This window comes from Perca fluviatilis, chromosome 10 (genome assembly GCF_010015445.1).
Source record: "Perca fluviatilis chromosome 10, GENO_Pfluv_1.0, whole genome shotgun sequence".
NCBI lineage: Eukaryota > Metazoa > Chordata > Actinopteri > Perciformes > Percidae > Perca > Perca fluviatilis.
The window spans coordinates 3,044,641-3,062,429 of NC_053121.1; the positions used below are offsets into that span (position 1 = coordinate 3,044,641).

Consider the following 17,789-nt stretch of genomic DNA (forward strand, 5'->3'; position numbering starts at 1 on the left):
GTATCTGAAGTCTCTTTTATATAGGCCTTATTTTTTTTTTTTTTTTTTTTTTTTTATAATTTTTTTTTTTTTTTTTTTTTTTTTTTTTTTTTTTTTTTTTTTTTTTTTTTTTTTTTTTTTTTTTTTTTTTTTTATTTTTTTTTATTTTTTTTTTTTTTTTTTTTTTTTTATATTTTTTTTTTTTTTTTTTTTTTTTTTTTTTTTTTTTTTTTTTTTTTTTTTTTTGTTTTGGGGTTTTTTAAAACAAAAAGAAGTATTTATTTTTAGTAATAAAAATAATTAGATTTGTGTTGTAAAAGGAGGGGGGGTGCGATTTTGCATAGAGAAAAAAAAAGGAAAAAAAAAAAATTTTTTATTTTTTTTTTTTTTTTTTTTTTTTAAAAAAAAATATAAATTTTTTATTATTTTTGTATCAAATTAAAAAAAAAAATAAAAAAAAAAGATACAGGAGAGTGATAATACACACATAGCAGCCAATAAAATTTGTTGTTCAATATCCTCTCAAGGATCACTGTCCCGTTGAAGGGACACTGTATATACAATATATTGTGCAGCCCGTTTTGTCAATGCCTTGCTCTTTTTAAACACAATAAAATGCTATTGACGGAAACATGTCTGAACCAATGTTATATAGTTGTTATTTTGTGTCTCATCTGCACTGCTCAAACAACCTCTTATTGGACACAAATGCACCAAAATAGGAATCAGACGAGGAATCCACAGTAAGCCCAAGCTGTTGTCAAGGCCGAAGCCCCCTTTTTTGGGTCACTGCAGTCGCCATGGAAACCACCTTTTGGAGTGGGATGGCTGAGTGCAGAGATCTAGGCTCAAAGTATGCCTCTGTAGGTTGATGTATCAGCCCACAGATCTGTCTGTATTTCCTGGTCCCTTGGGGTTACGCTTGTAGCTGGCTGTCAACACCGCTGACCACCTACAACCCCCACACACACACACACACACACACACACACACACACACACACACACACACACACACATGCCATCTCCCCTCTGTAAAGTGTATTTGTGTGTGTGTTAGTGGTTTTTTTCTGCATGTATGTGTTTGAGCTCCTGAGTGCTGCAGGCCTGTCACAGTGGATTACAATCCTTCTCTCGTGTTTAAACAACCTGAGAGATCCAAAGAGCAACTGTGCCCCCTCCCCGCGCCCCCCGACAACCAGAGACCCTCAAGAAAAATACAGAAGGTTGTGGTTTGAGACACCGTCATTTTCTTCAATTACTCATGCTGTATTACCTCATGAGTGCTTCGTCCTGCTGTAAGTAAGAGGAGCGATACTTGAACAGGAGTATGAGGTGTTTACTTACCCCCTACCCTCTTCAAAACCCCGCACGGGATTCATCCTAGATCTCACACTAAATGCTTTATGCAGGTTTAAAAGATGATTCCAGTTAGAACTGCAAAAGATGAATCGATTAATCAATTAGTTGTCAACTATTAAATTAATCACCAACTGTTTTGATAATTGATAATTTTCCTGAAAAAAAAAAACCAAGTAGAAATTCTCTGATTCCAGCTTCTTTAAGAAGTGGAATAGAATATTTTCTAGCTTCTTCTCTCCTCTGTGACAGGAAACTGAATATCTTTGAGTTGGGGACAAAACAAGACATTTGAGGACGTCATCTTGGGCTTTTGGGAAACACTGATCCACATTTTTCACCATTTTCTGACATTTTAGAGACCAAACAACTAATCGATTTCAGTTTACTGTACACAAATGTGGGTAATATATTCATAGTTTAGTCTTTAATACTCTTTACAGAACAACTTTGACTTTTGTACAGTTTGGGTAATAATTTTACTCTTCTGACTTCTTTTTAGCAATGTTGCAACATTCCCATGCCTCAGCAGTTCATTTGTTGAGTATGATGTTTTTTTTTTTTTAAATACCAATAGGAATGGTGGCCAAAACTACACAAATTATAACCCAGTGTAGTTGTGAGTTTTTATTGTAATAAACTGGAATCATCCTTTAATCTTAAAAACACAGGAAATGTACACATACACACGCTAATGTAATAAGCCTTTCAAAACTTCCTGCTCTGACAGGGACAGCCATTTGGACGCATGTGATTACAAGCAGAGCTGCTGCAGAGCAGACTGTTTACCATGTGGATCAGGTTCCTGATAGGCTTTTGATGAGATTTTTGCAAGAAAATGCAGTTTGGTGAAATGACTGAGCTCATTGTGTTACACATTCAGACAATCCCAGAAACATGGACACAGGCAAACTCTCTCTCTCTCTGTGTGATCAGATGCTCTTAGTAACCTAGTCTGGATCAACCAAAGAACATTTCCAGGATAATTGCCTGACATCCTGCGCGTGTTCCTCACCTTCCGCTCTCTGTGTGTAGCCGTTCTCAAACTCCGTCAACAAACTTTGAGCTAGCGAGCTACATTTCGCATGATTTTGTGCAACAAGGCAGGCCTGCTTGGTTCTTTCAGGAAATTATTGTAAAGATTTACAAAGAAGATGTTTACGGCATTTAAATTTACGCTCTAACTGGGACGTTTTGGGACCGAAATGGGAGGATTGCTACAGACAAAATACACACGGCGATACACTGGTAAGAGCAAATTACGTTTTACCGCGTATCCAGCGAATTGACATAGCTCACGTTACTGTATTGTGTCAACAGTTAACTTCATTTAATATTGTATGTGGCGTTTTCTTTTGCGGGGTTCAAATGTTCAAAACAAGTTCCTTCCCGAGACTATTCTGCTTGAGCTGTCGCTGCGTCTGGAACTTAGCGCCGCCCAAGACAATTGTGATTGGTTTAAAGGTGCTCTAAGCGATGTCACGCGTTTTTTAGGCTACAACATTTTTTGTCATATGCATCAAACATCTCCTCACTATCTGCTAGCTGCCTGTCCCCTGAACACACTGTAAAAAAAAAAAAGCGGTCTCTGTAGACAGCCCAGGCTCCACAAACGGCAACAACAACAATCTGCGGCAACCTGCACCACCAAACATAACAAACAGTGTTCCAGCGTTCCAGCCAATAACCGACAAGAAGGATTTGGGGGTTGGGAGGTTAGTGCGCGGAAGCACGGAAAGGAGGGGCGAGCTAGCCTTGTTTTGTTTGAAAATACTTTGAACATCAACAAGAAGTGCCGTCGCCCAACATCGCTTAGCGCACCTTTAAAGAAATGTAAACAACCCAAAGCAGTTTTTTTTCTCCTGTCCCAGATCGTATGTGTGGAGTATCCAGACCTTACTCCACAGCGCTGTAGAGATAGGTCTCGCAATGCGAGACTACCAGTAACCTAATACTCGTTTCTCATTGGCTCCCATGTGGTGCTGATGACGCGGCATACATGTGAACATTTATTGGGGGTTGGATTCTGTTTACGTAAACGCCTGATATTTATGCAGATTGACTATCCACATGGGAGCTTTTAATCCCATTTCTGATGACCGTACAGCAGAGTCAAGCACATTTCTGCTTGAACTCCAACTTCCCTTTAGATCTCGACATCAATGTGCTGGATTAACATCTGACAAAAAAAACTGACTGAGCTTGATTGCATATTTCATGTGCAGTAAAACTCTTTATGACTCATAGCCATTTGTGCAGAAATCAGATTACACAAATATTTGTACTACAAATCATCACTATGCTGGTGTACACAATATAATAATAACGCTTCACATGATGCAATATAAAACAATAGTCCTGTAATAAAAACTACCCATGTGAAGTTTCCAATATAAAAGTGTTCTGAGAGAGCTCACTCAACTTTATGGTAACTTTTGAGGTTTCAATTTATGGTGTTTATGTATCATTTTCCATTATATTGTAAGTTGTTGTTTTGTCTAACCATTTGTATATCCATTTTGGACATAACAAACAATGACAATAGACACCAATGTATTGTTCACTAAGTAACAACAAGACTAAGAGGCTACAGCCATTCTAGTGGTTCAGTGAGGTGATACTTAGGCAAGGCAGTGCTTTAAAGGACCAGTGTGTAAAGTTTTTAGTTGTTCATTATCAAAAATCTGTGTTGCCCGTTCACAAACTTGTCCTTTTTCATGAATATTGACCACCACCATCAACTCCAAGTATTCCTTTTGGCTTGAAATTTTACATTTGCGTTTGCATGAACTGGGGTAGACGCTCCATATTCACGCTCCATCTTGAAATACGTTAGCCAGTAAGGGACATACAGGACATACTGCTCCGCCTTTCGCGTTTTCGCTGTCACATGATAAACTCGCAGGTGCTGCTAATGCTGCTAACGGGTATCGTAGCTTCCTGGCCCCGGCAAGTTTGAAGAAGGAAACATGGCGGACCGCACGTATTCAAAATCAAAATTTCAGGAACAGGAGTCTTCTTCTTCTCCCAGAACAAGAAAAAGGATGTTGAAAAGAGAAAGAGACTGGCATCATCATAAAAAAGAGTGAACATTGGAGCTGCCTTCCAAAGATGGAAAGACCTGATGAAGGAAAAGGGGATCGAAAGAGACGCCCAACGGCTACCGTAGCTGTAATACGTACTTTGAACTGCGTGGCGCGAGAGAGTTGATTGCGATATATGATCTCAACGCTAGATGGGAGAAGAGATGAAAAGTTAATGGGTCATCAAAGTTATTACAATTCATCCTAAGGGGACCATGAATGATTGTACAAAATGTCATCAATAAATCCCAAAAGATGTGGAGACATTTCACTCAAAACCTCATGATGGAGCTAGTTGAAAAGTCAAATCAAATAAACAGAAAATCAAATATCACAATATTTTTGACCAAATACCTCACTATCGATATTGCTGTGATATTTTAGGGTTGACTATTGGTGCTTTTTGATAAATAATCTTCAGTAATGGGGATATAATGACTAAGTGGGTAAAGGTAAAAATAATAGAACAGCTGCAACAGTCTGGTAACACAGAAAAGTACATCACTTTACTGTAATGCAGCCTTTAAAACAAGGAAAAGACAACACTTATTCCATATTACGATATCCAAAATCTAAGATGATATCTCGTCTCATATCACGATATCGATATAATATCGATATATTGCCCAGCTTTACACCAAAGTTATTAGGATACATCATCTGGAAACCATGAACTTCTTTACAAAATGTTGTGTCATTCCAGCTAGTAGATATTGAGATATTTCTCTGGATCAGTGAAAGTTTTGACCTGATGACACCACATTAAAATCATCTCATCAGAGGATCACCAAGTCATTAGGATTTCACCTCAGGGAACCATGAATCTCTGTACAGATTTTCACGGCAATCCATCCAACGCTTGTCGAGGTATCAAAGTAGTGGGCTGACCGATCCATAGATCCATGATGCTAGCGTGACAACAAACATATCTGCCAGTAGAGAAGGCAGCTGTCAGAGGAAAAACCCTTATACTTGCTTTATAATCCTGCTAAATGTTTATTGACTACACACAGTATTTCACGGTCCTAGCTGCTCTGAGCCGGCATGTTGTAAACAACCTCTGAAAGCACTGGAGAAAGTGATGTTGTTTAGTTAAAAGCAGTTTTACAAGGTCTCCGCCTCCCTGCCAGTTGAAAGACCACCAGCTCTGGATGTTGCAGGGCTAAAAGCAAATGGATTAATTAACCATCTGATATGAGAGTAGGCCGCAACTCACAGATAATTACTTTCATCTGCCCTGTTTATATGTGGAGTGTATGAGTGCAGGCCAACAATGAGATAGTATGTGTAATGTTCCTGGAAGTCAACCAGCAGAGTGCCATGCTGATTAAAAACTGCAGTATTTCAGTCTCATGATGCCGTCTGTGTGTTTGAGCATCGTGTACAGTGTGTTCCGAGCTGCAGACTGAAGAATGTGCACATTATTGTACTTTTTATATGCATTCAGCTCCACATTCAAGACATGGGTCACTCACATACTGCTCTTTACAAGTCCTATAAGACTCTTTTATCCTGCACAGGTTTTCCATTTGAATGAACATTATTCTCCTTTTGGTGCAAACGGTGAGCACAATCAACGGTTCTTCCAGCTTGGGCTGACCCACTCTCTAACCACGGATCAGTCCCAGCCCACAGTATGCGTAGACTATGTCATAAAATATAGGGGCTACTCTCTTAAACAGCGAGGGGAACATGGGACCCCTCAAAAGAATCCACTTTCTTCCAACTTTAATCCCCCTGATGTTTCATTCCTCCGCTCCTAAGTGCTCCGTGACGATGGCCCTGTGTAATGAAACTATGCGGCGGAAATGTGTCATTTCTCACGTTGTCAGTGTTGATCAGAGAATCAGCAGATACAGAGACAGTCTGGCAGGGAGAGCCTTGCCTTTGTGCCTTTGTGAGGCTAAACTAAACACCAGAAGAAGAAGAAAAAAAAAACCTCAGTGCCGGTCGCCTCAGCTTGTAAAACAACGTTTTCTCACGCCTAAAGCAGCTGATGTCATGACTGAGCCATAGCCAAGTTTAAAGTGAACTGTGCACTATAAATGGATAAAGAGAAATGGCTTTCTCCTTCGGTTATTGCTTCTCGACTTGGAATCTTTAAACAGTGCAGGACTGTGAGGAGCCGTGGACATTTCTGTACATGCTTACGCTGTGTAACAAATTCCTGTGCGAGGTCCTGTCTGAGTGCTGTGCCCTGTATATGCAGCGTGTTAAAGCTGATAAAGAGCACACATCGACACGCTTTCCTCAGCTGTGACGTCAAGTCGACGGTTTTCTGTGATGCCAGTCTGACAAAGTCTCGCTGTTTTCTTAATGAGAACTTTGCCGTTACTGTGGCACTGCATTAATGCTCCCATTTTGCAAAAATCAAGTCCGTTCCCTTGTGCAGAGACAATCGTGGAGGCAGCACTCTTAAATTAGAACATTATTTTGGTGATGTGTTCTTGTTCTGAGATGAGTTTGTTTTTCTGAACATCTGTTTAACTTCCCAGCGTATCGTGTTTCTCCTCTGAACGACTAATCTCACAGGAGATGGTTGAGCTAGTGGCAAAATGGAGCAATTATGTGATTGGTCTTTGATTACAGAGCATTTCCCACTCATTTGTCAGATGAGTTTGCCATTTGGAGGGTCAGACCTCCTGGGACTATTCTGACAGCCTCTTCTTGGCTATATGACACTCTTTGTAGGGATACATTTGGAATACCAAAGATATGAAAGACATCTTTGTGAAGATTTTTATGAATCCCCCTCGGCAAAACACAATTATTTCATCTTACACTGTTAAAATTGCTCTGTCATTTGAAGAATAACAAACGTTGCGTGCCAAAGTTTTTTGTTTTTGCACCTTATTCCCATGTTTCAGCCTTCACACACCATCATTCTGTTGCCTTTCTTTCCATCTCCCCAGCTGTGCTGAGTTGTGTGTGACAGACTCCAGCTCTGTCGCCCTTCCCTCCTCCAGCCCCCCCCTTTCTCCCCCTCTCCTAAACCCCTAGACCCCCCCCCCCACCCCTCCAGCTTCCCAGTCTAATTGAAGCCAGAACCTGGGAAAATCCTGCAGGTAGGACAGGAATCCAGGGTGGAAAATAAACCAGATCCCGAGCGCCACAAATTCCATCACGCAGTCTCACTTCCTCCGAGCCACCAGAGCCTGGGCAGCGTGTGCTCGACACCTCGTGCATGCTCGTACAGAATACGCTCTTTAATATATAACTCGCACACACACTTGAGCTCGGACAGTTTTTACCGTGCACACTCGCAGCAGTTAATCTTACACACACGTAGTTAGGAATATGACTACAGCAGATACATTTCCAGTTGCACAGCAGTGACACAGTCGCTATGAAATAAAGCAACGCTTCAAATACGCTTTGAAATGTGTGAACAAACACAGTGCTGGGTGTATTATAATTACAGTAGAGATAAAATGGAAGCTGCTTCATGACACGGCGACAAGCGGTGGCCTTCTCCCGCAGGGTGTGCTTACTATCAGACTAATAGACACCATGGGTGTTGGACTAGGCCTGCTGTTTTGTAAACTTACACTTGCTAACCTAGCCATTATGCACGCTCCAGTCAAAGAATCTGACTTGTGTTTGATGTTATTTACTGAGGGTTTTTGAAGCGTTATTTAATATACCCCCTCGGGGGCCTTTGTCCTCTCGCCTTCCTAGTTTTTATGTGTGTGAAGTACGACTGCCCTGGAAGCGGAGGAGGAAGGAGAGTTGTTACGCTGCTATATTTGTGTGCGGGGATAAGCCATGAGGGTTCTTTAAATGAAGTGTGACACCTGGTGTAAACCTCCACAGAGCTGCAGGGCGCTGGTAGGGGCAGAGTCGGTATCCCTGTTAGAGCACCACACACGCATGTTATCCTTTTCGCTTTCCGGAGACTCCTGACTTCATGGTAGGTTTAGGATTTGAGGAGTTATGAGGAGTTATGGTTGCTTAACTTTAGGAATCCAACCCTCAGATACCTAACGCCCCCACCCCTACCTACATACACACACTCACCCACCCCTCTCCCACCCCGGCTTTCTCCCCTGCTGGCTGGGAGGTCAGACAGAGCATGTGAGGGCCCTTTTCCTCCCAATTAGTCTGCCTGCTAATGAGGCCCAACCATCCCTTCTACCACTGCTGCCACCCATTCCTCCTTACCTCCATACCTCCACCTCTCCCTGTCCGTCCCCCCCCACCATCAGCCCTGAGGCCCGAGGCAGGGTCGCCTCTCTCTACCCATTGCGCCCCTTTTGCTCCCAAACCACTACCACCCCACTGGGTGTAATTATCACGCAGCCGGCTTATAAAAACCTGGCTGCACAAGCCAGGCACCCGGCTCGCTAACCAGGAACCACAGCACACACACACACACACACACACACACACACACACACACACACACACACACACACACACACACACACACACACACACACACACACACACACACACACACACACACACACACACACAGAGGTAAAAATGGTGTGTGCTGTGGGCTTTTCATTCTCTCAATCTAATATTTTTTAGCTTTTTGTTGAACTGTCAGCGAGCACAGACATGAACAGCTGAGTCTTCCTGCTGCGGTCTCTCATCTGATCCACACATCCTGGGCTTGTTGTCACTGGGCACAGTCACGTGTTACAGTCCCCCCTGAATGGGGCCAAAGGTCACACTTCCTGTTTCCTGTCTCTGCTAGGTCATCAGAGGGTCTCCCCTTGAGGGTCAGAGACCTCCTCTGTTCCTCCTCTGCCTTTTGTTTGGGCCGGGGGGGGGGACACAGCAGAGTTAAGGCTCCTCTCCGGACCTGTCAAAGTGTTAGCACTCCCAAACTTTATCATTCCCTCACATGCTCCTTTTTCATCCTGCTAGACACCCATACCTTGTCGGTATGAGGTACTTCCCCTGACCCCCACTTTGCTATTTTCCAGCACTCTCAAGCCATTTGCTCTGTTTTTCTGTAAGCTTTTAGATAAACTAGCTGACAGCGGAACAGCTGCTTGTAGCCTTGCAGCCCACTGAAGCTCATGCAAACACAGGCCACTCCACCCTCTGTTATAGGCTTACCCAGGCGAGCGTCTGCCGGCTCCCGCTAGGTGTGATCACGGGGCACGCAGTGACAGTCTGCTGATGTTGAAATGGAAGGTTTCTTAGCAACACATGACTTTGGGAACCACTGCGATAACGTGTAAAGCAGACGAGCAGCAGACAAAAAGAGATTGTCTGGGGGGCGTAATCTGATTTAGCAACCAGCGGCCTGTGCAGGAAGGGGACTTTTTAAACTATTAAACCCCATGCAGACAATCAGGAACATTCACAGACATAAGTTAAGATTTTCATTTGGTTAGCCTCAAAAAAAGATTGAAAATTGTTGTCATACCAGATAGATTTAATACTAAGGGGACTTAACCCTGTGTATTCCTGCGCTGCTTTCATCTGAACTGAGAATGTCTGGATAAACAGAAGACACAATGGTTTATTCTTCTAGAAGATGAACTGGCAACACTTTATTTAATCTACTATTTTTAATATATGACGAGGGTTTAAGAGTTTTCATTAGCTTTCAAAGATGATCTACCAGAGGAACAAAGTCACTGCCAACAGAATCTAAACATTCATTCAGGATTCAGTCCTAACTAGAAAAATCTGGATATGGCCTCGTGGGCTTAGCCAGAAAGGTGGAGTGGACACACGCCCAGTTTAACACTCGACTTGAGAGCTCCTTTTTGTCTTCTCTGTGTGTTCTGTTCCAACTTGAATTAACATCAGGAAATTATATCCCGTCTACATTTACTGTCTGTGGCTGGGCTCCCGTTGCGTGACATACCCGGCCGCGGACAGATAGAGGAAGGCAAGACAAGGAAAGAATCGGAGAGAAGAATGCGAGTGCATACGTCCCCCGCCTCTTTACGTTACAGATTCGATAAAAGTTGAGTAATGAGTGCGGGTAGGACTGCAGGGCAGGCTTCGTCGTCCGAAAACGTCCGCTCTTCCTGTCAGCGTGCTGAGGAGCTTTCCATGACTCACTCTGTGGAAAGTGCCTCCTGTCATTCCTCTGTCTGCCTGTCTTTCTCCCATGGTGTCCCTCATTCATTCCCGCTCTCCTGGCCCTCTTCTCCAAACAGCACGTCTGCAAACTTGATACGAGCGCAGCAGCTCAGTATACATGTGGGGATTAGGTGTAAGGAAAGTCCATTTCCTTCATTTGTCATGAAAAATAGTCTGTGCTGAAAAGTCATGTGTGTTTGTCTACACACTGACCCGGGCACCTCCGCTGATTTAATAATAGAGCCTACAGTCTGCTGTACAGTTTTTGGCTTTGCAGGAGCTCAAAGATAAATAGGAGATAATTAGAGCTGCAGCGTGTTTCTAACCAGAGCTCTGAATGCCTAAAGTATGCACGTTACATGATAGAAAAAGACTGATTACTTCGCTCACTCGGCACCGTTAAAAATGAAAGGATAACTTCAGTTTATTTCGGGATTCATGTTCTTAGTTTGGCCACATTTTTTATTGGGGATGATAAGATTGTAATAAACAAAGTAAATCACTTAGACTTGGGAATTGCAACACTGCTAAAAGGAACTCTTAACAGGGCAAGAAACACAAGCAGTGAGATGAAAGGCTGTAAACTAAACCCCGGGTTAGCCAAACTTATTTGGAGGAGAAACAAAGTCAAGTTATATACCAGCTGACAGATAGATTTTCTCGTGAACTTTGACCTGCTGTATTTTCTATAGGTCGCTTGAATACAACCTGATTGTCGAAACACTCGTTTCTTGCCCTACTTTGTTATAGCAATACTGCCCCTGTTTTCAGATCTCAGCAATTGCCAAATGATGGTCATAACTAACTGCTAAACTAAGCAGTCGTGTTTCTGCCCGCCTGATGAATTCACACTCCTTTTATGTCTGGTTTCCACTAGGGGTGTGAATTTTCACTGGTCTTACGATACGATTCGGGGTCAGCCCAATGGTCCCACGTTTCTAAGAATTTATTTTCACTGAAAATTAGGCCCTATGTTCCCACAACCATATGTTCCCACATTTCTAGGACATTTTTAAAATTAGGTCTTGTGTTCCTACATCTCCCTTCAATTTAAGCCCTATCCTCCCACAAGATTTTTTTAGGGTTAGGGTCAGGGTTAGGGGGTTAGGGTTAGGGGATAAAATCTGATACAAATTTATGAAAAAGGAAATGTGGGATCATAGGGCCTAATTTTGAAAATAATCTTAGAAATGTAGGAACATAGGCCTGTGGGAACATAGGCACACTCCCTTCAAATCGATTCAATATTACGATGCATTACGATGCGTCCCCTCCTCAATAATATATATTGCTAAACATGGTTTTCATTGACACATTCATGCAGTCAGATATGGATGAACTCCCCCTGTTTTTTTTTGTTTTTTTTTAAAGACACTTCCTGAATGTAGTGGAGTCTGTACACAGCAGCCAACAGACAAAAGGCAAAAACACAAAAAAGCAGGGACTGGAAAATCAACAAGATACATCAGTAGGCAATAATCAATTATGGTCTGTCACGGCTTCGTTGCACAATCGTCCACACCCGCATCGCCAGGCGTCACTAATTAATTTCAACACCCCTAGTTTCCACCAACTCCTGAGGGAAATATATGGCTCTTTAGCTGCTAAATCCTCCACTACTGTCCTACTGTCGTCAGTTCTGATATCGTCCCGTCTGTTGTCTGTCTGTCACCTTGTCGCGTTTTTATGTGTTACACTCCGTACGTGGTGCTTTAATCCCCCCTGCCCTTATATGGACCCAGGGTCTCACTAAAACAGGGTGAATGGTTACGGTAGGACAACAGTAAATGCACTGAATGTAAATCTAAATCTGAATCTAACATATGGTGTATTTAAAAATATATTGCTTTATTAAAAATAAAGTTGTAGAAAGAAAGAAAAAAAAAATGTCATTAGCTATTTGCTAACTTTGTCTATGTGGTGTTTGGTGCAGCTAGCACACAATGAGTTTTAAGAGCTTTTTTTCTGCTGAAAACAGCTAACTTCTACGAGATAAATGAGTGCGTTGAGAGTGAACCAAAAACAGTAAAGGTGATGGTGATAAATCCAAAGTAATGAGCTGAAAGACGTAAAAAGCTATGCGAGCTGAGGGGAACTGCCAAGTTGTACTTTCCTGTGGGTTTTTGTCACTAAATCTATCTGACCAATTGTTTATAAAAAAGGTTTTTGATTAAAGCAGCTTAGTAACTGTATGATTGTAAACCCAAAGATCAGGTCACATGTTTTCATCACTACGTTCGAGTAAAAACAGCACGTGATGACATGTGCATTTTAAGCCTTCAACTCAGAGCAATTATGGAAACCATCAACATTTTGACAGTGAAACCATGGCTTTTGTTTTGAACGTATATGGCAAGAATACTCTGCTTGGGAACCTAAGCCGTAAGTTCTGCAGATTAGATTTGTAGACAAGATGTGTTGAGGCATTGATAGAAAGATCCAGAGCAGCAGATTCCGTCTGGGCCCAGTCATGAGCAGCTTGCCCAGACATGTCCTGTGCGCCGAGAGGAGGACATAACACAGGGCCTGATCCCAATCACACACACTGACAACAAGACCCTTTTTTTCTATACGCTTTCCATCTTCATTACTCATCATCTCCCTGTTTCACTCCCAACATCGCTCCTCACTCATATTTCTTTCCCTATCTTCAGATCTTGTCCTTTTTCCTGTGACTTGTGAACCAGGCTCTTCTTCTTGCCAGCTCGTGTAAAAGACCCGCAGCTGATGATCAGTGAGGGCAGGTTGATTTCCTAGCAGTGTGGGTCGACCAGCGGCCGGGCTCAGAGGCTCAGCTGCAGCTGTCGTGTGTGTCGAACAGTGACCCTGGGTGGAGTTCATGTCATATGTGGGAGGCAGTGACAGACTTGCGGTTTCTGTGTCTCTGTCTGGGCTGGCCTGCATTGAGCAATCGGCCACATGTTTGGGCTTTGTGTGCAGCTTTTGAACCCGTGTTTCCTTGGTGTGACTTGCGCTTTTGTGTAAAGGGGAGGTAAACCGCGTGGCCTCTGGGATGCCTATAGCCGTCCTGATTACACGTTCTGTGTGTCCAGCTGCCCGTCCAAGCCAGCTCCCGATGCAACTCTCAAAACACAGAGAGGAGAGAGACGAGTGAGAGCGCCAGATTCCCTCGCCTAATGGAAAACATACTGAGCATTTCTCTTTTATTTGTTTCCTCCCTGCTTCCCTTTTGCTTGGGTTTCTTCTTTTTTTTTTTTCATTGCAGAAGATTCCAGCCCAGAGCGACTTGAGGTTTCTCCCTCTTGTGGTAAATCTGGAGGCTCTTGCCGGATCACGCTGTGGCTCAGCCATGCCAAAAGCGCAGCATCACTTTCGACACAAACATACATCCCACCCCTCCCCGCTACCGCAGCCGTGGCATAGGCAGTCAGCCAGTGGGCAGAAGCCACAGCGCTCTGCCACAGAGGCTCAAAGAGAGGTCTTGCCCCCCCCCACAGTGGAGAAGGGCACGGCTCGCTGCTAGTCCTTATTTAGGCCACAGCTATGATTATGCAGTCAAATTATTATTTTAATTCCCAAAAAACAATTTTTTGTTACTTTTTCAACCGCTGTCCATCTGCTGCTATTTCTTTGCTTTTATGTTCTTGATCCTGCTTCCTTTACATGTGTGTCTGAAACTGGATTTTCAATTCCAAATTCTCTCTGATGCTGTTGTGTTTTTAGCCGTGCTAGCAGCAGGCTGTAGGGATGGATGGCAGTGTTGGCCAGTTGGCCGGTCACCGCATTTTGCTTCAAACTAAAATAGCTCAACAACAATCACGTGGATTGCCATGAAATTTGGTACAGAGATTGATGTTCCCCTCAGAATGAATTGTAATCACTTTGGGTATCCCCAGACTGTTTTTTTCTAGCTCCATTATCAGGTCAAAATACTAATAATAATACTTTAGATTATGACCAAATATCTGCAAACCTAATGACTACCATCTGCCTCGGATGTACTTTGTATTTAAAGCTTATTAGCAAATGTTAATTAAGATAAAATAGACTTTATTAATCCCAAAATAAATTATTGTGCCAGAGATTGCTAAAAGATTACAACTACATACACACACATTCATACATACATACATACATACATACATACAGTACATACGTACATACATACATACATACATATATACATACATACAGTACATACGTACATACATACATACATACATACATACATATATACATACATACATACAGTACATACGTACATACATACATACATACATACATACATATATACATACATACATGCATACATAGACACATACATACATACATTCATGCATACATACATACATGCATATTTACATACATACAGTACATGCGTACATACACATACATATATACATACATACATACAGTACATACGTACATACATACATACATACATATATACATACATACATGCATACATAGACACATACATACATACATTCATGCATACATACATACATGCATATTTACATACATACAGTACATGCGTACATACACATACATATATACATACATACATACATACATATATACATACATACATGCATACATACACACATAAGAATCAAAACAATAACAATAGAGTTTATGATATTGAAAACATTGGCAGCGAGTTAGCCTAGTTAGTTTAGCATGCTAACATGCTAAACTAATATGAATTATGTAAACTTACTAAACATCAGCTTGTTAGCATTGTCATTGTTAGCGTGCTGATTTGAGCATGTTTCCTCTAACATCAGTATACAGTCAATCAGAGGCCAGCATGTCTGCCTATGTGTTGGGGGGCGTCTCTGTGTTTGCTGGCAGGTGGTGAGTTACACAAAGCAGTGTTCACACAGACTCAGCTCTAAACAGGGACACGGCAGTTGCTCTCAATGTTTTCCCCCCTAACTCCTCATACCTTTTTTTAGGTTTTCTTCTAAAATACCCTGAACCACATCTTTCTTTCCCTGCTTTACAAGTGTTTGTTTGCCTTTTAATTGGTTTGCGAGGCGCCCCTCCCCTCCCAAAGTCCAACTGAGTTGCCAGGATACAGACCATGAGAAGGAATTTCGGGACCTCAGTAAATCTATGAAGGGCTTCGACAAATGCAGGCAAACATGGTTCTGTCTGTAACAAAACGGTCCAGTACATTAAACCAGCATCCATCACGAGGAGAGTCTGGACATGTTTTAATGTGACACCCGAGGGCTCTGCTCTGTCACCAGGTGGAGCTTCGCTCGACAGCCTCAAACCAAAGTCAAATGGGTCAACCGTCCTCTCTGTGACCTACCGTTTGTCCATCCCTCGGTCCGAGTGACCAGGCTTTTAGAAATGCTTCGCTCATCGTGCGTGTATGGCCTCAATGTTGACAAATGAATGGAGGTTTGTGGGCAGCCATGCTTGGGAACAAGGTGATGTGTGTTCCCTCTCTAAACTTCAGAGTTTATGTCACTTGTAAAAGCCAGATTGACTGGTTTGTATATGCAGGCGAAGGGAACAGGGTTGTTTATCTTCTGACTGACGGAATTCTGTGATTAGCTCTGGGATTTTTATACCTCCGCTCTCTTTCTCACACACACACACACACACTCACACACACACACACAAAACACAGTCGGATCTCAGGCAGACGTCGCAGCTGACTTGAGACAAGGCCCATATGAACTCAATTTTCTCCCATAGCCAGCCAAAACGACCAAAAACAACAACAAAAAATGCATGCTGACGTATGCAGATAGGAAGGAAATCAATAAAAAAACAAAGAAGGAGGCAGAGCGGTGAGATGAAAGGAGGCTTGTAGGGCAGGCGGCTGGAATTTAGCACATCTGTTACCTTGGCAGGGCTCTCAATCATGTGCAATGTTGTGGAGGCTGAAAGATGGTCAGAGAGCGGCCATGTAGGTTGTCTCCAAGCTGGCTCACATGTTTTTCAATTCGAGACAGGATAGGTATATTTTTTTCTTTTTTCTGTGTTGCTCTAAAGCTACACCTAAAAAAAAAAAAAAAAAAAAAAATAGTGGGAAAGCTGTCTTTGACATGCCATGTGTAAAGTTTGCCCTCCTTTTACACTTGGTCAAGAGGAATTCAGAGATTTTTATTTTTGTTATGAAATTGTTTTTCAGCTCTTGGACATTTCTGTATTATTTATGAGTTGATTAGTTTACCACAGTTCTCAATAAACACTTGTAGTATGTTATGCACAAACAGCTTCTGTACACCATGTGGGAAAATAACTGAGTTATACAACAACTGCTTTTACAGCCCAGAGGCCAAACTGGAATACTATTCTGTTGCAAATAATATCATATTTCTTTGTTTTAGAGCCTATTATTTTATCTGCTAATGTTTATGTTGCCATCTTGGCCAGGTCTCCCTTGAGGAAGAGGTTTCCAATCTGAACTGGTTCAACGAAATAATTCGGAATATTACAGACATTAACATGCATGTATCTTCATCTTTCGTCCTACCCTCTCATTTTAGATCTCAAGGATTTGGTGTCCACTTGGGCAGAGTGTGAGTTATGTGGTGTTATTGTATCCCTGTTGCCCTGAGACAACCACTCAAGACAATGATGTTTGCCAGTAACAACACAATCGCACCAGTCTGCTTGCTCCACAGTTTCTTTTTCTACCAGCAAATTACACGGAGCGACAGCCACAACCCTTTGAATGAATCACGGTTGGACAAAAATAACAAAACTGGCACCGATAACAAAACTGTTTTCCTGCCTGGTGATTATAATTAGAGTTCGGTAAATAGCAGCATTTTTAGATCTCGGCGAGTTTTTGTCAGGAATTCCCCTCATACCGTTCTAATCACACGGTACACGCTCACATCAAGAGACACCCCTTATTTATTTTAACAGCTTTGTTGAACCATTAACGCACCGGCACATTCCGGCCACAGAATGATTCATGAAAAAAAAAAGGGTGAGGGCGGTTTGCATCATTACCTTTAACCTCTTCCTGTTTGTCCCACAGTTGCTGCGGCTGGTAACGGTATCTGAGAAGCGCTGGAGAGCCCGGTCGCGTGGAGGCGGAGGGGACGGGTGGAGCGATGAGGGGGATGAGGGATTCGAGAGCGGTGACTGTGACGATGAAGACGAGTGCTCCGGCGTGTCAGGGCTGGGGCCGCCACCGAGACGCAAACGGTTACGCATCTTTGCAGGTTAGACGCATGTATTCAAACTGGATCCCGAAATTGACTGTAACTGTAACTTGTGTGGTTTCAAATGAGGCACCGTGTCCACATTGATCACTTAAAAATACACTTAAATTGCATTTACTGCATGTGACAGGCTGTGAAAAAAAATGTTGCGCAAAAGCCAT

The 17,789-nt window shown here is 42.4% G+C and overlaps 1 protein-coding gene across 1 annotated transcript in view; it reads left to right on the forward strand.

The window, feature by feature from the left end:
• The window catches only part of gpc3 (glypican 3), a 138,141-nt gene that overhangs the window by 103,660 nt on the left and 16,692 nt on the right, over positions 1-17,789 (forward strand). The window contains exon 7 of the mRNA XM_039812954.1: positions 17,442-17,628. Coding sequence (XP_039668888.1) covers positions 17,442-17,628 — 187 coding nt within the window. The remainder of the gene's footprint in view (positions 1-17,441; positions 17,629-17,789) is intronic.